The 25720-nt window shown below is 40.9% G+C and overlaps 1 protein-coding gene across 5 annotated transcripts in view; it reads left to right on the top strand.

Moving 5' to 3' along the window:
• limch1b (LIM and calponin homology domains 1b) overlaps positions 1 to 25720 on the top strand; it is a 64188-nt gene that overhangs the window by 16722 nt on the left and 21746 nt on the right. For 4 of the 5 annotated variants that reach the window (XM_054792855.1, XM_054792852.1, XM_054792853.1 and 1 more), the window contains exons 2-8: positions 3976 to 4046; positions 5662 to 5731; positions 10963 to 11069; positions 14363 to 14393; positions 17075 to 17185; positions 17583 to 17781; positions 23377 to 23635. In XM_054792855.1, coding sequence (XP_054648830.1) covers positions 3976 to 4046; positions 5662 to 5731; positions 10963 to 11069; positions 14363 to 14393; positions 17075 to 17185; positions 17583 to 17781; positions 23377 to 23635 — 848 coding nt within the window. Of the gene's footprint in view, positions 1 to 3975; positions 4047 to 5661; positions 5732 to 10751; positions 10797 to 10962; positions 11070 to 14362; positions 14394 to 17074; positions 17186 to 17582; positions 17782 to 23376; positions 23636 to 25720 lie in introns of those variants that run through there. The other variant, XM_054792857.1, reaches the window with a different exon arrangement.

A 25720-nucleotide genomic window follows, 5' to 3' on the forward strand; every position in this document is an offset into this window, starting at 1 on the left:
GGTATGATGTTATAATTCCCTCCTGTGGGTCCGCTAATTATCGTGCATCCCTAATAAAGAGCTGATATCAAGCTGGTATGCTGAAGAATACATGCGCATAAGAGTTACTCAGTGTTTCTAATCACTAAAAATGAATATTGCAAAAAGTCAAATAGACCTTACTTAATTTTTTCACATAAGAAAACACATTTGCAATATAAGATGACTCAAAAGATTTATAGAATTATTTTGTAGAGGCTATGAATCTAGTGCATAATTGCAGTGTTTTTTGCCCAAATGAAGATGGTGTGTGTTGCTGAGTGGGTTGTTTGGATGGATGGATGGATGGATGGATGACTAATCAGCTAGTTGTGTAAGGTTTCCTACGCTCGATGACTCTTATGATCTGTTAACATTTGAAGTCATTGCACTGTAAGAAGAAATGTTTAGTCCTATGCTGCCCAGTACATCTAACTCCTTTCAAGCTCTTGCCAAGGAGGGTCAAAACACTGCAGGTTTTCTTTCCAGCCGGTCACTAAAGCAGGTGATTTTAATGATCAACACCTCCTTCAGTTTGAGGGAGGGAGCTTATCAATTAAATCATCTGCTGAAGAAAATGGTTGGAAAGAAAACCTGCAGTGTCTTGCACCCTCCATGGCATTTATTTGAGACATGTGGGTTAGTGGGTAAAAAGTATGGAGACATGTGTAACACTTGATCACATGCTTAATTATCTCATGTTGTCTTTTCTTATGGGATTTGCTTTTACAGTTTTAAGTCTATTAAGTCATTGTTGTTACAGGGTGGTCTTGTGTCAAAATTTTAAGTACATGGGGCAAAATTTCAGACCTAAACTGTTACCCGTCCATTTGGAAACATTGGTCCATCTCTGAGATTTCTAGACTTTTGCCGCCAATTGTATACCATTATCTGTCATTATCAGTGATGATCTATAACCCTTTTCTTTTTTATCTCTGGCCAGGGCAGAATTCAGTGGTTCAGTTAAGCCTCCATCCTCATTCATTCGATACTTCTGCCAAAGCTAGAAATGTGCGAAAATGGTTGTCGTTATTTTCTGGACCAAGGTCTGCCGGAACCTGTTTTTCCAGATTAGGTTCACATGACGAGTGGAGCTGCAAGTGATTGTAGTGATTTGGGGATTGTGACCTGGCACTGAAGGCTTCAGAAGCATGATCCAGTATCAAGGCAAAAAAAAAGAAGCAAGATGCATTCCAAAACAGACGAGATACAAGCTGTCCTGTTTTCCAGCCTTCGAATAAAAAAATAATAATAATTCTCATAATGTAGTAGACAGTTTTTTTATTTAACGTAACAAATAGTTAGAAATATTTACATTTTTGTTATTTCCCAAATTTGGCTTGTTGAGATCCACAACCTAATAGTTCACTTTGTCATTTTAAAATCCCCAAAACTTTGCACTTTCTTACTTTGGACCAAATATCAGCGGGAACAAGCTGCTCAAAATAAATGTTAGTTGGGACATTTGGGGTTTGTCTGTGTGGGTGGTATTTGTCTCGGAGCATGCTCTGAACTTGCAGCTGTATCTACTCAGTCCACCCTCCCTACATGCAAGCACCCCGGGCACCGAAGCAACAATTTCTATCTACACAATAGAGGCCCCCTGTGGTGATGCCAGTGATGGCAGCTAATGAAAAGATCTGCATGATGTATTGTCAGCAGATACCACCGCTGACCTTAGCTTGAACCTTCTGTCTCAGACCCGCAATGTGCAACACTTTGGGAGCACGGACCAGAGTTAAAGTATCTCATAATATCAGTATTTGCTGTACAGCGAGGTTTTCTATTGTTGTTTTCCTACCAGCAATCGGAGCCAAAGGCATCTGCAGATTAAGCTCTCTTGCCAAGTTGAATTAACGAGATTATTGGCCGAGAGCTGCAAGCCATGCTTACATGTGTTTTTGAACTTGATAGTTACGTAACCTACTTGAGACAACATCCCCTAAAGAAGAATGCACTACAAAAGCAGCCACGTGGGTCTTTTGTTTATGTTCTCCGTCCTTGACGACCAACTGTCAACTCTTTAAACAAAGCCTGTCATACATCCGTGGCCTGAAGGCTTGAACTGAGTAGCGCTGGATGGCGCCCGGAAACCCGCCTCCTTTCATAGCTTGAGTTATTGGTTGTTCATTTGGGGACAGGTAGCTTTTCCAACGCGGGGACCGCTGGACCTGTGAGAATGTGAGTTTTGTGAGCCAATGCCAGGCGTGATTTGGACTTGAGAGAAATCCTTTTTATTCCATTCATCCATTTATCTTTTCCAACTCACAGGAAAAAGTCTCCTCAAATCTGTCATCTTCTTTCACTTTTTGTGCTAAAAGCAAGTTAAACACATTCTCAGAAAATTGTACGCATGCATTTCTAAGACATAAAATGACTACTTTGTAACGGTATTTAAAATTCAGTACATTACATGAGTATTCCAGTATTCTGCCAACTCTTCCGGATTCTGCGTCAGACTCCCCGAAATTTCCTGACGTTCCGACTGAAGTTAAAATCTCCCGGACTGTGATGGTTTTTTGTGGATATAAAATACTGTAGTTATTGCCCAGACTGTTGAAAGGATGACAAGGAGCTGGTCGATTAACAATCACTTTATTAAAACGGTTGCTTTCTCCCGAAACCACGCAAAAATAATATCCACAGCCATCTCTCTCATCGCGCACACAGTACCGCACAATAGGGATGATTATTTTCTGAATCAATTAACACGTAGTGAAAAATGAAAGGAAGCAAAGGCTACTTTGATATTTTGTGAAGCAAAACATGTAGATACAGTATGTGAAGAAGTTACATATATTTCAAGAAAAAAAACTGCATCTCAGCTTTGTGATGTAGGTGAAAAAGCACATTATTAGTATGAATTTCGGGTTTTTTGTGATTGTGACTTCCGACTTTCCGCCACCTAATTTTTTCAAAATGTACAACGTTATTTATTGCTTTGTTTACTTAAAATATTTCAACCTTTTGCTACTTAAATGATGTTTCTTTTTGCTTTTTTAAAATTTTTGCTTTTGTCTTTATTGTAAAATTACTGCAGATTTTTTCCATTTTATATTTCCAAATATGTCTATACAAACACAGCCGCGGGACGCAAATGGACCCCGGGGCCGCACTTTGGACACCACTGGATGAACCGTTACATTAATTGTTGCAGCTCTACTGTACAATACACAGTACAGTGCTCATCCAATCACCAGTCAGGACACAATTACCGCCTCACAGACGGTTGGAAAGTAGAACTCTCAAATTGGAACAAACAAACATGAATATCAAACAAACATGGGTATTTTAAAAAATGCACATTTCCCCCACTCTGATGTAAAATAAATAAATAAATAATTCTCCATCCACATGAGTGGAGTAAAAAAAAAAAGCTGCCGGATCTCCCGTATTACAAACACCAGATGTTGGCAGCTCTGGTATTCCTTTGATTGGACTTGATAGAGTGGCCGGTGGGAAGGAAACTGAATGGAAGCGCAAGAAATATTAGATTGTTAGTACAACAAAGCAGGCGACATTCCACTGAAAACAACCAAGTCATGCATGCATTTCTCATAGCTGCCTGCCCCTTGCACCTGCCAACAACCACAACTGATGGAAGGGTGAAGGATTGAATGCCTCGCAAGCTAAAAATGTTACATTAAATTTCCAAGTGTCCTCATGTGATGCAAATGCATGCAAACAATCGGCACCTCCTCTTCCTCAAACCTGATAAATCCCCTGTCACAACAAATTAGCTTGCCAGGGCCATTTGCCCAGGATGATGGCGGCTTAGGCCAAGCTTGTTAGCGTTTAGCGCTGTTAACCAGGGATGGGGTTGAGGGATGGTCCGTGGCTTTTTGTGCAACCTTCCAGGCGATTTATTTTCAAGAAATGAATTCACAGGGCCCTGCCTTTAGATTTATAGACTAATATCTTTGCAGTGGACTCACTCATTGTGTTTCCTGTGTGTAGGCAGTGACGGGAAGGTGCTTTGGTGACAAGAATTTCAGAGGAGGTTTGGAGAATGGAATACTGCTATGCGAGTAAGTACTTTATTTTTTATTTATGACTGGATTAAGTTTGGTTTAGTTTATTTGAACATGAGGGTTACAATGGAATACATCTCATGAATCATTAAGGTTTGTCTGTGTTTGTAAGACAAATGGAAATGCTTTGCCACTTGCTTGATAGATGAGCTCATAAAGAAGCCTGTATTTAATTTCAAAGAAATCATAGACAACCTTTAGTATGATGAAAACGACTTCCAGAAAGAGTGCTGTTGCTGTCCACGTCGTGTCTACGCACAACTACACTCTGCCTGCCTAGCCTGTTGAAAGCTATTGTGGGGGAGCCAAATGGAGCGGGATTTCTGTGATTGAAGTGGATGAGTTATGCTGTGGGAAAGAGGACTTTCCTAATGGGGAAATGACATCTTTTCATCACAAAATAACTGCCGGAATGCAGCGGGCCGCTCGTATCAAATACCACAAGGGTATCTCATGGGTGGGCTCTTCCTCCGCAGGACTCCATTCATTCCAGCGCTTCCTCCGATGAAAATGCGTATGAGAGATGAGACAGGAGACAGAAGAGCGATGACTCCATAACGTAATGACATGTCATTCATATCAGTCATACAGTCGGACTTCATCAAAATGGGCTCAATCCTGGAAGTTTCTGTTTGATAAAAGACCTTTTTATGCTCACTGCACTTCAGTAGGTACAATGTGCATTCCACTCAGATCCAGGACAAGACATGTCTCAAAAAGATTCTGCCGTTAGCGTTGGACTTTGAAGTCATAGCGAATAGCTAGATAAATACAGTATGTTTCATTTACGTACAGTCGTCCCTCGTTTATAGTAGTTAATTTGTTCCAGACCGACAGCGTGAAATGAATTTCCGCGATATACGATACAATGTTAATAAATGGAATATTTTCGTAGTTAGAGCATAGAAAAAAAGCCTGTTCATGACTTTCTAAATACAGTTTTTAACATTATTAGAGGCCTGTAGACATGAAATAACACGACTACCACCTTTACGCTCCTAATATTCATTGGTTACAACACACTGCAACGCTTATGCTGCAGCAACTCGCGATGGCCACAAGCTAGCGAGCTAACCAGGTAATCTCGAATTTATTACTTCTAAACTAAAAAGCCAAAAACTTACCACTTCCATACTGGATGGGAGGAGAACTTTTTCACTCTGTCATATTGAACATGCCATGGCTGACTTCACGACTTCATGCAGTGTTAAGGTAATGTAATGTAAGCTAATGTCTCAATGTTTTGTCATTACTGCTGCCTAGTGACCAGAATACAACATATCACTTGTATTGACTAATAATAGACCATAGTCCACCACGAAACAGCCATCATTAGTAAATTCATTATTTTCTTGAAAAACAGTGATATAGCGAGGGAGCAATAATCGACATGCGAAATTGTGAGGGACGACTGTATTCATTTATACTTGCTTTCTAATGCAGTCAATCAAAACTGAGGCCTTCTTTTTGGAAAGTCATAATTTTGTTATCAGCTTTTATTGGCTCTCGGATGCAGTGCAGGTGTACCTCATGTAGTGTCAATGTGAAATGGTTTTTGTTGTCATGTTGCCCTTCTTTTTTTTTGTAATTTATCTTTCCTGCTTTTTGTCAGGCTACTGAGCTCCATTAAACCTGGCTCTGTGAAGAAAATCAACAGACTTGCGACACCCATTGCTGGCCTGGTGAGTTGTTTTATCAGTCTTTGTTGACACCTGCACATACTGTAGATGATATCCAGCAAAAGGAAGTTTCTCCACTCTACTGTTTTAAAACAGATTCCAAAAACTGCCTTGTTTTTGCAGTATATGGAGTAAAATACACTCCCCATCAAAATGTTTAGTTAAAAAATTGCAAGAATTTACATTTTGCGCTGTTGGCTCTTAAGGAGGTTCTAATTTGAGCTTCAAAATGCAAAAAGAAGAAATGGAAGTTAGACAAAAAGGTAATTTACTGCAAACAAGCATTAAAGTGAAACAGACTGTTGATCAGCTGATCAAAAGTTTAAGACCATAGCTAAAAAAAAAAAAAAAAACGAAACCTACCTAAAATAGTTCAGGATTCAGTAATGAGGAGCTACACCGATCAGCTGAAAAATAGGTTTGGGCATGCTTGATGCAAATGTTTCCAGGAGGCTAGTGGGAATGTTGCTCCAGGTGGTGAAGACAGGGAGGGCAGGGAGGGCATCCACTGTCAGGAACTGATGTCCATTTTTGTAAACTTCCCTTCCCGTCCATCCCCAAATGTTCTCAATTGGATTTAGATTAGGGGAACAAGCAGGATGGTCCAAAAGTGTCGTTATTCCTCTGGAAGAAGTCCTTTGTGAGGTGGACATTATGACCTGCAGCGCTGTCCTGTTGAAAAAGCCAGTCATCACCACACAGATGAGGGCCTTCAGTCATGCGGGATGTCCCCTGCAACATCTCCCCATAGCCAGCTGTTGTTTGACACCCCTGCACAACCTGAAGCTCCATTGTTCCCTTGAAGTAAAACGCACCAAATTCTTGCATTTTTTCAGCTGGTATTACAATTTTAGTGTATCACTGTTTGTGCTTAAAAGGCTTGCCAAGGGACTTTTAAATACATATTACTGTATTGTAGGGGTGTCACGAGTAGGGTTGGGCATCGGGCAGCGGTGGGAACCGGGACTAACACACCGATTCTAGCGGGGTAATTTTTTTAAATTTCGATTTCTACTTTCGGTGATCAACCAGCCCGCCGACAGGAAAAAATGGCAGTATAACACTAACAAAGAAGAATCCAGCGAACACCAACGAAGAAGAAGCGGCTGGAAGCGTTTGTGTTCATCCATTTCAACCATGGACAGTTTGCAACAGCGATCGAAACTTTGGCTGAAATTTTGCAAGAAAAACGGTCGGCGCATTGCAGCTTTTGCAACGCCATCATATCATGTAAAGGAGAGCGCACCACTAACATGATTAAACACCTCTGGATTCTTGGTGTACAGAGTGCCCTGTTTTTGACGCGTTAAGTAAAACAATAAATTACGCTGCAAACAACTTCATACTGCGAATATGGTGGAAAAGTCAAATACGCAGCTAACGTAAGGCTGTGTACTTTTTCATAGACAAACGACGTTAACGCTACCTTTAGCCAGGAAGTTGACCAGAACCCGTCAAGTATTACTCCACCTCAGGACTTTTTTGTTGTTTTTTTGTTTTTTTATAGCGAACGAGCCGAGCTAGGCCCTTTAAGAAGAACTGCATTATGAGAAGTTGAGTGTTATAGTTCTGTGCTTTAGCACAAGGCGGTGGTGTCTCTCTTTTCTCTCTCTTCTGTATGCACAAGCTAACCGTGTGAGCTGCTTGCTAACCGCCAACACTGTAAACAATGGAAGAAACAGATGAAGCTGACCATGTGAGGAAAATATGACGACAGGAACAATTTTAACAAGGATACAAAAACGCTACAGTCGAACGGCACCAGGACGAAGCACGGTCAGAGGAGTGAAATACGTGTGAGTCACTTAATAATTTATTGTCAAACCTAATCGGTTGATCATTAAAATTCAAACGAATTTTGAACTTTGAGTGTTTTAAACGAGAGAGAAATGTGAGAAAATGTTTATGCCTGTCTGAGAAAAGTGTATAAAGTATATGGCGAGGGGTTTCACAGCCTTAAAACAAATAATAATTGTAAAAAAATATAGTTGGCTACTTTACGGATTTCACTTATTGCGGGCTATTTTGGGAACCTATCCCCCGTGATAACCGAGGGAACACTGTACACGTGAATGGGTCTATGTGGACGAGACGAGATTTTAACTTTACTTTTAGGAAAAGTAGAATGAAAAATTATACAAATATATGACAATATATTGCAATCTAGTAATTTAATTTCTACTACGTTACCTTGCATTGCTCCTCACAAGGCTACACCCTTCTGCACTCGAGTGTGTATGCTAGCGAACCCACTGAGACAAAGAGACTCTACTGCAACTGAGAAGAGGGCTCACTCTGTTCATGCCGTTGTTCTATGGAACAAACGTGCCAAGGTGGTGGAAACAATGCACAGAGTGAACTCTCTTCCTACCTGTTTGGAGGTGAGAAACGAGGAAAACGGACACGCATGCACATGGCAATATATTGAGGCTGGCAAAATCGAGTCGATTTTCATTTTTTGCGTGAGTATTTATCGTCCCAGGACTAGTGCCCACAAGACTAAATGCGAAATCTTGACACGTTTTAATGTTGCAAGATCTAGTGACACCCCTACCGTATTCTCATCTATATGTGGGGAAAAAATGAAAACATGTTACTCAATGAACATACAACAATTTTCAGTACGATGAGGTGATTAATTGCGGGACTTTTGTTCACAGAAAGTGATGAGGGGCACCGTTTATTTGGATCATTGCATGACATGATAGATAAACAAGTTTGGGTTGGGCACAACCATCATGGCGTCACTAATAGCCGCCAATGAGCCTTCCCGTGTTTGGATGTGGATTTAGATTTTTTTTTAAACAAGTGTCTGGTAAACACCCAGACACATTCCCCACAGGCATGTTCCCCACCGCAACAATAACAAGTAATTATCCTGTTACATTCAATCTTGCTCAAATGTCAGTGATCCAAACCTTGTTAAACTTCAGTCATTTTCCTACTCAACATTAACTGTTTGACTTCTGATCATTTCTGACAACATCAATACTCAATGGAATCCACCCAGAGGAAATATGTAATTCCTTCCTGTTGGATTCATGTTTAAAGAATAGAACTAATGTTTGTATATTAGTCCTATCATAATCCTAAACTTCCAGTGGCTTTGCCTGGTTTTTTTTTTGTTATTTTCCCCCAGCTGGCTGTAATTAGAGAGGTGAGAAACAAACAAACAAGAGTTCTGCTGTTATCTGGCCCGTCATAATAAAACCCGGGCTACTCCCCCTTCCTCTTCCTGTTTGGAACTAATGGGAAAACGAGCCTCTGAGGAGTTGGGGCTGTTTTGTAACTACAGCGGCTACCTCAGCGCTCTGGCAGCTCGGCCGCCATCAACAGGTTGCTTGTTTTACGGCGTGTAAGCATACCAGGCAAATACCCCTCTCTCTACCAGTGGTCATCATTTACATGATTAAGAAGATGTTATTTTGCATGCTTTGGGAAAAACTCTAGAAAGTCAATACATCAATAGATCTCAAATGAACTAGAATCTTTCTTTACATCCGCCAAAGCCCCAAAATGTCGCCGTCATGAGACCTTTATTAACTACAGGAAATGTTTTACGTAACAAAACTTCATAAATAACAATTAAGAATTGATCAAATTGGGAAACTGATGTTTGATTAACTGCAACATGAATCTACTGGGGCAAAAATGGAGTGCACTACTTGGATGCCACCAGCAGAGGCGCTGTTGACGCCGACTCAGCTACTTTACGGTACATGACAGCTCAGATTGCAATTTGAGCAATATCCACTCTGCTTTTTTTTTAACATTCTTAACTGTCACACAAGTGTAAAAGGACGTTAACCACTGCGGAACATAAGTGCAAGAAAATATTGTGCCTTTGTCAACAATTTCCGAATTTTACAACTTCATGGCTTTCCACTTGAGCGAGTCCATTGTCTGTCACTCCCTGTTTCTATTTCACTTGTATGGCCAAATACAGTCAAGCCTCGGTTTTACAACGCCCCAGTTTTCATATGATTTGGTTTTTGATGAAAATTATTGTCAAAAATTTGTCTCAGCATTGGTCATTGTACAATATTATGCATAAGAAACTGGAAGCTAATGTTGTGAAAAGGGTAGAGATGTTGAGAAGTTGTTGATGTGGATTCCCTCCTGTCTCTCCTCATGTTCATTTATTCATTTCAAACTCGGTTTCTGAACATTCAGTTTTTTGTTGGACTTTGTGGAATGAATTAATAACCAAAACCGAGGCACCACTGTACTGTACTGTATATTTTGACTGAGCGGATAGGGGATGTGTGTCTTGAGTCGGCCTCTCACATGTGGCAATCTTTACTCCAAACACTTTCAGCTGTCAGTCACGGTTTTGTAGTCGACGCCCAGTTTCCTGTGGCGCTGGCCTGCAGATTTGCAGCTCCAGCTGGGAAACGGGAAAAATATACTGTATATGGTTATCAAAAGATTGCTGCGTGTGTGTGTGATGGGTAGATGCAGGTGTCAGTGTATGGGTGGTGTTGCCTTACCAGTACCAAGGGACGGGCATTAAACGATAGCTTTTTGCTACATATAAAAGGACCCAGAGAATGTTGTAATGTTTGTTTACATCCAAGCAGGATCATTTCTACACCAGCTTCTGCGTACATACTACTAAAGGCTCTTAGCTGCCAATGAAGATTGCACTTTAACACTTTAATTCAATAATAAAGAAGTTGTACTGTATAAGCCCATTGTATTTGTCGTTGGGTCTGCAAGAAATGAGGGTGGAGAGAGGAAACGGTGACACCCTGTGATGGAGAGAGAGTGCGCGGAGGGCTTTGAATGGCAGAAAGCAGGAAACAAAGCGAGCAAGAACCTGGGAACGGGCGGGAGAACACGGCTCAGATTGCGTGCAGCAAAGATTTAAACGGAGACAAGAAGTTGAGGGAGAGAGTAGGAGATGATGGAGGGGTGTGAAAGGTAGAGAAGACGCAGTATTGCTTGAGAGACAGCAGGTGAAGGAGGAAAGCTAAAGGAGTTTGATGACAATTAAAGGAGGGGAATTGGAAGTTGTCTGGTTGGAGGCGTCCACAAAGCCCGCTGGTGTCAGGTTTCCGTCCAGCAGGTATCCTGATTTTCATGTTGTGCGTTTGCAGGAGATAAGACTGGAAGTAACCTTGCCTGACTACAAATGTGTTGATCACACTGAATGATGTACTTTATGTTTCTATGTATCTTTCTAACTTAGCGTGCTTACACGACTCCACTTTGTGTGTGTGTGTACTATGTAGGACAACCTTAGTGTGTTTCTACGCGGATGTGAGGAGTTGGGATTGAAGGGCTCCCAGCTATTTGACCCTGGAGACCTTCAGGATACCACCACACGGCCAACTGCCAAGTGAGTCTGAAATCTTCGCATTACTACAACACATTTGTTTGAGCCACAGGGTTATTTCAACCGATGGGAACTCCAATTAACACCTCTACTCAATTAACTGTGGTATCTGCTGCAGTCGCCGGGTGCGTGAGCTACAAAAGCCAGGACAACTGCCGGGATCTCCAATCAAAGTGGAGTGTAAAAAACATTGGCATTGACAGCTGTGGCTGTAGACAACGTCTTGATGTACATTTTATTAACTCCACAAGATGGCAGTACACTCGTCCCATTGCGTTTTGAACATCGCTCCCTCGCTGTATCGCAGTTTTTCAATAAATAAATAAATGATCTCTGTTTTGTGGTTGAATAGGGCCTGTTATTAGTAGAAAAAAATCCATAGTTAAGCAAATTGTATTTATTCTTGGCCTAATTTAAGCATAAGCACAAAAATGGGTAAATGAACTAAAATACAAATACAAGGCAGAAGAAGCATTCTAATTGTGAATGTAGCCACTGCGTATCGGTGTTGAGGCAAGGGCCAGCCATGATGCTGGGGAACACATTTACTGTGACACGTGAACAGTTTTATTTACATCTTAAATGGCTCATTTACTCTTATTGTGTCTAATGTTGGGTAATACGGGTGTAAAACCATTTAAAGCCGTTATTATTACAATTACAATACACTGATGAGACAATAACTACCGCAGCAAGTACGCTGTCCAGAAAGGAACAACAAGAAACTGCTAACGTGTGAGTCTGTTATCTTATTTATGTCTAATGTCTTATTTTCTCTGATTATGTCTACTATTGGGTAATACAAATGTAAAGGTGACTTTATGGTGTTATTTCATGTCTTGACAGCGCTAATAATGTTAAAAACCGTATTTAGAAGGGTGTAAAAAGGTTTTCTATGCCATAACCACGCAAACATTCCATTTATTAATATTGAATCGTACGTCACGGAAAGTCACTTACCACGGTTGAGTCTGGTAACAATTAACCGCCATGAACGAGGGATGGCTGTAGCTGCATTTGAAGTATCATGCGTGGTCAGCGACCAGCAGCTGTATCTAGCGCTGCATGGTGGGGGCGTTCAGCACGTCAAAAAGCTTTAATTTAATGTGGCATTTGAAGAACACTTAACGGACTATAGATAATTTTGTGTGATTATATCTATTATTTTGGGTAAGGACTGTAAAGGTGGCCATAGGGGTGTTATTTCATGTCTAGAGGGCTCTAATGTTAAGAAACGTATTTAGAAGATGGTAAACAGGTTCTCTATGCCATAACTATGAAAATATAATATATATATATATATATATATATATATATATATATATATATATACACAAGAAGGAATTCTACTTTAGGGAGATTCACTTGTCACAGTCGGGTATGGAACCAATTAACCACCATAAACGAGGGATTACTGTGTAGCCAATGGCAGCGGTGAAATTCTGGGTCGCCCCCAAAAAAAATCACATTGAGCCCACCCTTTTTATTTTTTAATAACTGTCCTAATTTTTCCACATAAGGCTCCCCTGGTCAACAGCTCTCATCATAAACATATTGAAAATTTACAGTTAATACATGACATTGATATCAGTCTGTCAGTGGCTGTCAGTCTGTCATTGTCCCCTCCTGACAATCAGCCAGTCGATAGCCAACACAAACAAGCCAATGCGAGTAAATGGAAGATTGTGCGAGCCTGTCATTGATGGAAAACAATGGCTGCATCTGTCACAGCTAGTTTCGGTCTGCATGCGCCACACACTTAACTGTGTCTCCTCCTGACTGCGTCGCTTGGTAACTCATCCAAGTGTTTGTTGTTGTATATGTGCATGTGTGTTGTCATCACTCTCACTAGCAAGGTGTCTTTCACAATGGGGTCTTAAAGAGGAACCTCGAGAAGAGCTGCCTGACTTGTTCTGTCAAGACATGGAATTCTTTGGTGACACTGACACGAGTTCTTCCGCCTTTGTGCACTAATGTCAACGCTGGCTTTTTGTTTCCGATTGTACTACATGGCATTGGCAGCTAAGGTTTAAACACACACTGTATAAGATTATAATACCTTATATGACCTGACGTTTGTCAAAAACCCAAGAATAGGACATTGATGTCATTATTGTGTGGCTATTTCCTCTGCTTATGCAATGGATGTCCTGACCGGAAGACCCCAAGTTTTTGGACGTTGGCTGAATAAGCGGCTTGTGCCAGCAGACACGCACTGATTTTGGGACACTGTTAGAGTTACTTTTTATGGCACAGAAAGAGATCGTAGTGATAAGTTTCTTCTGCCTGAATTCCTGAAGAATAATTCCTAAGAAACGTCTACTTTTCAAGAGCGTTCCCTCTTTCAATACAGTGAACACAGCTGTTGGAAAAGCTTTCTTGGAATGGAGCATTAAACCAAGATGCCAAATGACAAATTAGCGAGCCTATTGTTATCCCCGCATGATCTATAGGCGTACAGTGGAATCATTGCAACAAATTGCTACAAATGTGTCCTAGAGGAGCATGTGCTTTTTTCTGTTCTTTTTTTGTTAAATACAGGTGCAGAAAAAATTGCAAATGTCAGGATTTTGATAAAGAAGGTTACTCTTTGACATTAAATTTGTAAAAAAACGTAATAAAGAAAAACAACGTCCGTGTGCCCATCGCCGTGTTAACCAACAAGAGCTCAGTAAAGGTGAAAGTGATGTTCAGTGTTCATTTATCCATATCATTCCTCCATTTATATATATTTTGCATTGGTTTTTGCATGTAAAGCTATAATTGTTCTTTGTAAAATGTTGTTTTAGGGTGTCTGGAATGGATTAATTGGATTTACATGATTTCTTTTGGGGAAAAATGTTTGTAGGTATGGTGACACATAAATATTGAACGTACAGTAGACGTATACGACTAGTGATGATTGATGATTTCTAGTTGCACTTCCTGGTTGCTCATGGGACGTTCAAGACCAAGACTTGTAGTATAAATGCATACAGTTAAAGCACTTTTATCAGTGTACTGTGTGGACACTTGAACATACAGATTTGACTCATTCATGACTCAGCTGTCATAGTGAAGGAACCATATCATTTAAACGTCATAAGAATGCTGCAAGGTGCAATCAATGATGCATGCTGGGACTGTTTTGGTAGTTATCTCACTCAAGAAGATGAACGGAACACAATGTTTCTTCTAGTCTTGTATTGTAGATTCATGTGGGCGGGTGTGCATTTTCAGACTTTCAACTCTTCTTATGTAATACATTAAATTTGAAGTTTCTCACTGTTTTCCCTTCTTTGTGTGATTCTCTGCAGGGGGGGCGACTGCAGCCGAAAGCTCAAGAATGTAAGTGACTCCTCTGTCAGTGTTACCACTTTTTCCTCCAACGTGCAGTGCCAGCGTATACGGCGAGCTCAATCAGATGCACACAGGGACAATCCGGCAGCAGATCCCCCACAATACACCCACACGTAGCCATCACGTGCTCTTGTACTGCAGTATATGGATTCACTGGCATGAAAAAAAGATTTGTTAGCATGTCAATATCAAAGGGGTGTATAAATGTACGTGTGTGTGTGTGTGTCACTGCTGCTATAATAGTGTGAGACAGCCGCTGACACTGATGAGACAAAACCAGTACAACGATTCACATCAACATGTTTGTTTATACTGCTGTCTGTCAAAATGGCACTGAAGCCAAAGAAACCACGCTGCTCCTGGCCCACTTCCAGTTAGTGCTCTTTTGTGTGCAAGTGTTGTTTTTTTGTGCTTGTTTATGGATATGGGTGCATCTCAAGCAGACATTTATGCTGATTTTACTGCTTGTAGTCACACGTTTGAATTTGCATTAACATTTTAACAAGTTAGTGTTAACATAAAATAATAAAACCCTCAGTAACCTTCTGCATTGTCCCATACAGTGAGTGTAAAAAGTTAACCCCTTTAAACACAATAAAACTTTTTACTTTAAACTTTCTTTTAAACTTTAAACACTTGAGTCTTACTGCCTAGAATACCATACAGGACGATGGTTCCAATCCCAAGCATCTTGACTACAGTAGAGCAAAATGACTAAAATGCCTGCATCATGCTAAAATACAGTTATACTCTGTTATGTCCGAAACATATGAAAACCGAGGCAATTTTCTCCATAGGAAATTATGTCAATCCAATGAATCCGTTCCAGACACCCAAAAATATGACCAAAAAAGCATTTTATACAAAATCATATTAGAGATGGAGCTTATTGTTAATGCGGACACCTCACACATCCTGGCATTTGCAACTTTCCTTGGCCCCATGGCAGGTTACTTAGCAGGCCCACTCAATAAAACGTGCAATATTTTGGCAAACCTTTTTTCCGAACACCGAATCATACTAAAAACGGGCCGTGTGAAAATTGAGGTTTGACTGTATAAAATGCATGAATCAGTATTGTACTTAATGCTTCCTGTGATGAGTCAGTCATGCATGTTGCTGTTTCTCAGAGTGTGGTCAGCATTCGTTGTCGTGTGTGTGTGAGTGAAATAAGCTCATTAATCCACACCGGGCTCTGCTATGGAAGCCATCCCAGCGGGTGTTGACATGCACGTAGTCAAATATAGCCGGAATCTTTGCTGACAGTGCTGAAGCTGCAGCTTTGTGTCATCGCCCATCCGTGATTTTATTCATTTAGCATTTTTAACTCGAGTAAGCTCAGTCACGCAGCTGTATACATTGTGTTCTGCCTGCACACACAGCAAGCAGATTTGACGAATGGCTCGCTCAATCATGTTAACCAATTCTGGCCTTGGAGCTTGTCACACTGAAGCGGGAGCGTTCCTGGGCGAACAATGTCTGGGCCTTGTCGTGTTTGTGCAGGCAGCCACAGTAAACACGGGACGTCTTTGGATGGAGGAAGCCACCTTGGGTTGCTTTGTATTGCAGAAAGTGAAAGGACATTGGCCTTCCTTTAATCCCATTTTGGGCTGTTTAGAGGAATAGTGGAAGGAAACGCCGCCGACACGCAAGCTCCATTTATTTATTTTGCGCTTTGGCAGACGTTATAGCCACGGGACGACAGCACAGTTCACCTAGTTGTGTTGTAAAGAGGGGTGCACTCATCCACTTTTTTATTTTCGATCCAATCCCGACACCTGAATTTGGATGTCGATACAATTCTGATCCCGCAGCTCTGTTTGCATTAATATGCAACCACGCCAAAAGAATATCAGCAAAGGTAGCTAAAGTATATCAGCGAACGTCGCTGTGCTAAGACAATCTCATTCACGGCTTCATAGACAACACAGAACGTCCAGGACTCTACATTGTCATTGTTGTTGATTTCGTATGAGGTTGTAATATGCTTGCTTGCTGCTGTAACAAGTAAATTTCCCCGCTGTGGGATCAATAAAGTACATACAATACATTACAATAAACTCTCTACGGGCAAGTATGGTATATATGTGGTGATCTGGACATTTTGTGTAGTGTTAAGAGTTTCTGATGTCCGACTGTTTGGTGTGGCTGTGAACGCGCCAAGCGGAGCGCTTGTGTGTGTGCGCATCGGGAGTGAGGACGAATCTGCAATGCATGTGTGGAGAAAGCTACGTTTGCTGCTATTCCCGTGGCTACATTTGCTGATACTCTTTTGGCTATGTTTTCTGATATTCTTCCGGCTACATTTGCTGATACTCTTTTGACTATTTTTGGCTATGTTGTGGCTACATTTGCTGATATTCTTGTAACTGATACTCTTTTGGCTGCCTTTGCTGATATACATCGAACTGCGTTTGCTGATACTCTTTCAGTTATGTTTGCTGATATTCCTTTGGCCACATTTGCTGATATTCTTCTAGCTATGTTTGCTGATAACAAGCTGACAACATTAAAGCACAGACGTGGGTCCGCAGGTGATATTCTAAATTTCTGACACGCAAATTACGCTGGTATCCTTATTTGTAAATATTGCTGAAGACTTTACTTAGCAAAGATATGTAAGTTGGGATATGGCAGTAATGTGCAGCCTCTTGTCGTCATGTGTGCAGGTTCTAATCACCATTTACTGGCTGGGTCGGGCTGCCAACGGCTGCACCACCTACAACGGGCCCACATTGGACCTGAGGGAGTTTGAGGGCCTGCTGTCACAGATGCGAAAGGTATCAGCGACTTTGAGAAGGTGTTATTGTGTCTACTTGTAACTGCAACACGTCAAAGACAAATCACAGAATTGTGGTTGCACAGCAAAAAGGAAAATAGACGCCTTTTTTTTTTTGCTAGACAGGAAAGGCCTTTCTCCACCTTCCATTAGCAGCTCAGACATTTTTCAAGGGAAGGGAGGAGCCAGTAAGGCTTAGGGAGTGTTAATGCATGTGGATGAGGAGCAGAGAAAGTTAGAGGAGAGGTGGTGTGGATCTAAGAGAATGTTTGTAGACATCAGGATATAGAAATATTCTTCACATGATGCTTGGCCAGGTTAACATTTCATTCTCTTTACATGTGATGTGAATGCATCGCAGTGTGAATGACAGTGTCCTGACGTGTGCTGACATTTAGGAGGCGGAGGTGGCAGAGAGCCCCCAACGCAGCATCCGGGACAGCGGCTACATCGACTGCTGGGACTCCGAGCGCAGCGACTCCCTTTCTCCGCCACGCCACGGCCGCGAGGACTCCTTCGACAGCCTGGACTCCTTCGGCTCCCGCTCGCAACAAACCCCGTCGCCGGATGTCCTGGTGGCCCGCGGCAGCAGCGATGGTAGTAGGCACACCACACACACACACACACACACACGCGCATGCACACTCTAGTGCAGCTCCATAAAAAGCAACAGTGCGCTATTGTGTTCCGACTGATGTAATTTTAGTAAGCAAGCACTTTTTGATAGGTGCAAAGAGAAAAATGAGACACATTGTGTTTTTACAGCGCGCTACTGTTATGAGGCCCAATGTTGCGCATTGTGTGTTATTGCAAGGCAACACCCAGTCACAAGCAAAAGGCCTTTTCAGTCATTTCAAAGGCTTTTTTATCCACGCAGATTTAAGTTTTTTTTCACTCAGTTACTTTCTGTCATGGCCATAACATGCATGTTTTTGGGATGTGGGAGGAAGCCGGCGTATCCGGAGAACACCCACGCACACATGAGGAGAACATGCAAACTCCACACAGAGAAGCCCAGCTGAGATTCGAGCCCAGATCTCCTGTGTGACCAACATGCTATCCACTAGGTCGCTGTGCGGCCGCAAAAAACAAATATCTATACGGTGTAGTCCGCTGTTTTTATGGCAATTATTTATGAGCTTGTTATTGTTGATATGCATCTTTGCAACTCGTCAGAGCGAGGTCAGAGGACAACAAGGGCCGGCACGTCTCACTCTAGGTCACTGACAGTATCAGTCAAAAATATGGAGACACTTTCATCTGCTTTTGAGTGGAAAGGTGTCTCCAAACTTTTGACCCGTGCTTCGAAGACAGTTTAAAGTGAATAGTTTAAAAGATGCACGAGATACACAACCACTCTCCCTCCTCCAACACCTGACAGGGGGATAAATAATCAGTTTTCATATTTCTGCATCTTCATGTGGTACTCGGGTGTTGCATTGTCACATGGTACAGCACAAATGTGAACAAGAAGAATCCGTCGTGCCGAGGCTTGCACTTTGCAGCGTTCCCTGGCACCTCTCCATCAGCGGGGGGATAATCCGCCCCAGCCCGTGACATCCAAACTTCTGCCTTTTTTGAACCTTTTGTTCGCGCTGCAGGTGTTTCATTTCTGCAAGTGTTGATTGAGAGGAGCGATAGGGCTCGAGCGAAAGATTAAGTCACCTGAGCATTTTGAAGCATTGCTCGTTTAGGATCAGTTCAATCAGCATGAGATGAGCTGACAATAGAAACTTGCCACTTTGGGTTTCTGTTATGAAACAAAGTTCTAGGAAAGCGAGAAATGCACACAAGCAGCCCCGTGTTCCCACGTAATTCATCAGGTTGAATAAGAAGAGTAACACTTATACCAGGGGTGTCCAAACGCTTTCCAGCAAGGACCACATAGTGAAAAATGAAAAGGATTCAAGGGCCGCTTTGATATTTTGTAAAGCGACACGTGTACAGTAGATCTTTGTAAAGACAATTTTTGTAATAATATGACTTCAATCCCATAATATTTAGACTTTATTCCTATAATATTCTAACTTTTTCCCATCCTTAATGTTGTTTTGTTTGTTTCTCATAATATTACGACTTTTGGAAAATCCAATTTTTTCTTAATTTCTTTTTTTCGCCACTTTATGCTCCTAAAATGACATTATATTTCCTCATAATATTATGGCTTTATTCTCGTAAAGTTGCAACATTTTTATTGTTAGAATACAACTTTTTTCTCTGAATATTTTGACTTTATTCTTGTAAAATTACAGCTGTTTTTTCCATTTCTGCTGTGTTTTTTTTTGTTTTTCAAATATTTAATCTTTCTTCTTGTAATATCATGGCTGCATTCCCATAATATTTTGACTTTTTCCCCAACCTAATTATTTTGTTTTGTTTGTCATAGTATTATGACTTAAAAAAAAAAAGCATCTTTTTTCTTTAATATTTCAACTTTATGCTACTGAAATGTTATTTCTTCTCACAATATTATGTGATTCTCATGAAATTTTTTCTGTTAATATTTTGACTTAGTTTTTTCCATTTTTGCAGTTTTAAACATTTTTTTTTTATTTTTTAAATGTGCCTTTGGGCCAATAAAATAAGAAAAATGGCGCCTGGACGCACTTTGGACACCCCTGCATTATATAGTCTTGATAGATGAGAGAATGTGCTTGCATTGCATATCTGCACATTCTTGTGCCTCCATCACTCCACCAACACCCTGCCAAACGCCTTGTGCTGTCCGTGCCCACATTCACGATGAAGAGCCAGGTTGGAAAAGCTTCTGGATGGACGCAGTGACTCCTGGAATGCTTTGAACATTGGTGATGATGAAGAACAGAAAAAAAAGGATATGGATACTTGGCTGGGTTTGATACTGTCTGCTGTGTCCTTCAACTGGCGGCTGGCAGGCCGAGGGTGGCATCAGAAAGTTAGGTGGACCAGGTGGATCCTGTTAAATAGAAGATCTATGCTTGTGTGCAGCCTATCACTCCTGTACATTTTCATGGATTCTGTGTCTCACCCTTCCTGGATACAAGGAGATCAGCAGGAAATAGGGAATAGATGGCCCCGTGAGTAATATTTATTTACACCATTTTCTAAAAAAAAAACAAAACTTGGTAACACTTTCACTAAGAAACAAGAATCACAAACACAAAGTGGGTCGTTTACAGACACTGTATCGACTGTCCGCACTTGGCTCGGGCAAATGCGTGTTGCCGAGATAGAATTTCGTTCCCAGATTGAATTAAACTCTTCTGTCTGTCCTCTAATTGCGGTCAGGGTGAGGTCGGCTTACAGAGACCAATTGTGCCAAAGCTTTGTCAAAAAGGTCAGGACAGGGGAGGAACCTGGCCGAGCGAGGACTCCTGCCCACTCACCGTCACACTCGTTGCTGCCTCCTGGGTTTCATGTCAACTTTGGACTCAGGTAGCCTTGTTGAGGACGCAGGAACAAACGCAGATTCCCAACATTGTGTAAGCACCATACACAATATCACATCGCGGATGTTTTACCATGGTGCGTTGTGGTTCTGACCCAAGAATACGCCCCCTAATCTCCACCATATGTGCAGCGAGGCAGTATTGCCTGGCAACATGTGTGGATTCCCCCCAACCGCCACCCCCACGGAGTTATGCGTGGCCGTTCTTTCTTCTTTTATGGATTGGAGTGTCACGTGGTTTCGTCTTGGTTTCGTGCCATGTGTAGTACATCGTTTTCACTCAGTTATACGTTCCCGTCTGAATGCGACTATTTAGTAATCCGGCACAGTGTGGACGCGACTTTTTTTTAGCACACCAAAAAAAAAATCCCAAGAATGTTACCGTGTGGACAGGGCCTAAGATACGGGGGTCCAAATTGCAGCCCCCGGCTGTTTTTTGATTGGTCCGCAGCACATTCTAAAACTATAATTTAACAAGAAAATGTTAATTTAAAAAAACAGCAGCAAAAATTGAAAAATCAGCAGTCAAGGGTCAAATCCAAATATTAATAGAGAAAAATTGTCTAATGTGTAAAAGTGGGAATTTTACGAGAAGGACGTAATATTGAGAGGAAAAATAATGTCATTTTTGTAGCGTAAAGCTGAAATATTAAAGAAATTTGTTTTTTAAGTTATAAAAAGTAGTAATATTATCGTAGTATTTTAATTATGGTAATAAAGTAATATTATGAGCAACAAAATTAATGAAGTTGTAATTAATGCTATGAGAGTAAAGTCAAAATATTATGGGAATAAAGTAGGTACAGTATAATATCAGCCCACCGATATTATCGGACGTCCCTACTTTATATTGGCATAAAAATATAATATTGGTGTTTTTTTCCCTGTACATTTTTTTGTGCAATTTTAGTGCTTTTTTTGTTTTTTTTTTTACAGCGTATAAACGCTGTTAAATGCCGAGCCTGGCCCTTTAAGATTAATTGTATTGTAGGAAGTGGAGTGTTGTAGTTCTGTGCTTTAGCACGAGGCGGCAGTGTCTCTCTATTTTCGCTCTTCTGTCTGAACCGCCCATTGTCTTCTGCGTCCTGTTTGGCTATAGACCATTGTCAATAAATCTCTTTCATGCCGTCTCTTGTTGTGGTCATGGCTACCAAACTAGCTAACCGTGTCAGCTGCTGGCTAACCGCCAATACTGTAAACAATAGAAAAAACAGAAGTAGCTAAACGTGTGAGGAAAATACCACGCCAGGAGCAATACGTTTTAACAAGGATACAAAAACGCCACAGCCTAATGGCAGCAGGACACTGGGGCACGGTCAGATGAGTGAAATACACGTGAGTCGCTTAATAATTTCTTGTGTCCAACCTAGTAGGTTGATCATTCAAATTCAAACGAAGTTTGAGAGTATTTAAACAAGAGAGAAATGTAACAAAATGTTAATGCCTGTCTGAGATAAGTTTATAAAGTGAATGGTGAGGGGTTTTACAGCCTTAAAACATATATAATAATTTGGCTACTTCACGGATTTCACTTATTGCGGGCTGAATTTGCTGCTAATATGATGCCTCATGTTGTTAACACTTTACACGAGGAGATGGCAGACATCTCTAACTTCAGTCTGAGCAACATTTGTGGGCGTTTCCACTCGCCGTGACAGTCCACACGCAGCATACTTTAGCCGCTGCTTTGCTAAACCGTGTTCGGGGTGGCAGGAGGGGACGTGGTGCGTTGTCAAAACACCGCTAATGGTGAGGGGGGTACTGGGCATGTAAAAAAACACGGAAATAGGTTGAGGCAGCAGTGGTGTCAGTGGGGACAGGGATTCCGAGCCTGGTGAGGTCATAATATGCAAATTAAATGAGTACATTTACTCCCATCACAAACTTTGGGTCATACTGATGATTTTTCTAATTTCCAGTATGCCTTTATCGCTAACCACTTTGAAGCTACAACCTTTTGAAATAGTATTGTCAAAAGTGAAAAAAAACTCTGGCGCCTTAAGGGTTAACTCTCCAGGACTCGTAGATCTGCTGGAAATTGGGTTATTTGTCCCAGGAAAATGCAGACATTGAGTGGTAGATTCCTATACCATACATCACGTACATTCAAAGGAAGCAGTGCATGTGATGAACATCTTTCGGAGGAATTCGTTGCAGGCATCTATGACCTGACGCTTGAGCGTATTCAGGCACACAGCACTAAATACCCGCTAAATGGAAGGCAGCAGTGAGCGCACGCCACAGGAATGGTAAACACAACATCCTCATCACGTCTTTGCTCCGTGTTTACCTTGAGGATTGTTATGTAACCTCATCTCAGGGGAAGGAATTTTGCGGGCAGGGAAAAGTCCTTGAGTCACGCAGCCGCCGCCAATCCAGGTGTCGACCAGCATATTAAACGTCGGATGAGACCACGGTATCCTAATCATATTCTTTGTGGAGATGCACATTAAAATGTGATTTATGTGTCGAACAAACAGACACGGTGATGATTTTATATGCTTATAAAAGGGTCGGTTTATGTGTTATTAAGTGATGTCATGCACTGCAGATGTTTTTAGTGTGCAAAACACAAGTCACAGTTTTATTTAAGTCACTAGTCACTATAATTATGCTTTCATCCACTTGTGTATATTGGAATGCAGGAGGAAAATCCCAGAGATTGTGTGCAACATCGCATTTGATCTACTTTTACAGAATTTGTCAAATTTGACCTACTACTAGAGCGCACCTTTTCAACTCACATCTTCTCCTTCACCCAACAGGCCGCGGCAGCGACTCCGAGTCGGACGGCCCGCCCCGCAGGAAGACCCCCGACATCCACAAGGACGACATGCTGGCCCGGCGGACCTCCGTGAGCGAGCCGCGGACCGCCATGCCCTTCAACCAGTACCTGCCCAACAAGTGCAACCAGAGTGGATATGTGCCAATGCCGCTGCGCAAGAAGAAGAGCGACAAAGAGGAGGGCGATCGCAAGAGCTGGAGTACGGCCACCTCGCCAGTAGGGGGAGACAGACCTTTGCGGTGGGTGCTTGTTGTGAAATATTCCTTCCCGGGGCATGTTGCACGAGATTTCATTTCTTTATTGCTTCAAACTAAAGCCTTTCCAAGACTATAAATGTTTTGGCAGGAAGTTTACGCAGTGACACTGACGCATCTTTTAAAGCGTACTTGTACTTTGTGGTCAATTTGATTGCTTTCACTTGAGATACATGTGGTTGTAGGTTAATATGCTCTTAATAAGGTGTAGAAGTCCCAGCTTGGGGATTTTCCTGCATTTCTGATGACCTGATGATGATGATTATAATGACAGTGTCCACGTGGCTTGGATACAGTGGATTCTTGGATCATTTTCGAATTTTTGATTTCCACTCTACGCTGTTAAAATGACTCCTCATAATATTACAACTTCATTCTCATAAATTTGCAACTTTATTTTTGTTAGAATACAAGTGGGGTTTTTTTCCATTTCTGCCATGTTTTTCCCCAACTATTGCAACATTCTTCTTGTAAACTTTCTTCCCGTATTATTAGAACTTTTCCCCCCATCTTAATTTTGCAAAAGTTTCAACTTATTGTTGCTTTGTTTCTCATATCACTAATAATAACAAAATAACATGTTTTCTTTAATATTTCCACTTTTTCCTACTAAAATGACATTTTTTCCTCATATTAGGAGTTTGTTCTCGTAAAATTGCAACGTTTTTCTCTTTTTTTTCTTAATATTTTGACTTAATTCTTGTCAAATTACAGCTGTTTCTCCCCCCACCCCCCACCCCAACTATTTCAACATTCTTTTGTAAATTTCTTCTCGTATTATGACTTTAGTCCCATAATATTTTGACTTAATTCCCATAATAGTAGAACTTTTTCCCAAAATAATTATCCAGACGTAAGAACTTAATGTTGTTTTGTTCCTCATATTACGACTTTAAAAAGAATACATTGAATATCTCCACTCTATGCTACTAAAATGACATTATTTTTCCTCATAATATTACGACTTTATTCTCGTAAAATTGCAACTTTTTTCTCATTCGAATGCAACTTTTTTTCCTCAACATTTTTACTTATTCTTGTAAAATTACAGCTGGTTTTGCTAAGATTCGTGCAGCTGTCGAATGCTGGACTGCCAGTATGCAGAGACACAGGCAACGTGTGTAAGTGTTTCAATTAGCAGGTGCAGGTACTCACAGTAGTACAGGATGAGGGCAACACAAAGCGACAGAGGAAAAAGGCTCTGTGAAAACACACAGAAGACTTGGGCAGTAGCAACAGATAAAGGAGCCGTCGAGGTGACAGCACAGGCGAAGTAGAGGCAATGAAACAACCACATAATTGCAATTGCAAACAGCTGTACACAATTATGCTGGGGTTAAGAGGCTGCATCTTACCCCCAGCAGGAAGTGTAACATTCCAAAGTAAGAGCGCATGACAGTTTTTTCCATTTCTGCTATTGTTGTTTTAAAAATGTTCCAACTATTTCAACTTTACTGTAAATTTTCTTATAATATTGTGACTTTATTCCCACAATATTTTGACTTTACGCCTATAATATAACTTTTTCTCCAACCAAATTTTTCAAAAGTGACAACTTTGTTTCCCATACTATTACAACTTAAAAAAAAACAACCTTTTTTTCCTTTAATATTTCCACTCTGTGCTACTAAAATGACATTATTTTCCCCCATAATATATATTTTTTCTTTTGAGAATACAACTCTTTCTCTTAACATTTTGACTTTATTCTTAAAAATAAAAAATTACAGCCGCTGTTTTAATTTTTATTTTCATATTATTTCCATATTATAACTTTTTCCCCAACCTAATTATTTTGTTTTGTTTGTTGCTCATAATATTCTGGCATCTTTTGCTTTAATATTTCAACTTTATGCGACTGAAATGAGGACATCCTTTCCGATATTACGACGTTATTCTAATGAAATTACAACTTTTTTTTGTTAGATTACTTTATTGTTGTAAAATTGCTGCTAATTTTTCCGTTGTTGCCCTTGTTAAATTATATTTTTAGAATGTTCGGCGGGTAGGGATGCTCTGATCGATTGGCCACCGATCAATATCGGCCTATTTCTGTGAAAAAGCATGTCA

This window comes from Dunckerocampus dactyliophorus, chromosome 11, assembly GCF_027744805.1.
Source record: "Dunckerocampus dactyliophorus isolate RoL2022-P2 chromosome 11, RoL_Ddac_1.1, whole genome shotgun sequence".
NCBI classification, from domain to species: Eukaryota; Metazoa; Chordata; class Actinopteri; order Syngnathiformes; family Syngnathidae; genus Dunckerocampus; species Dunckerocampus dactyliophorus.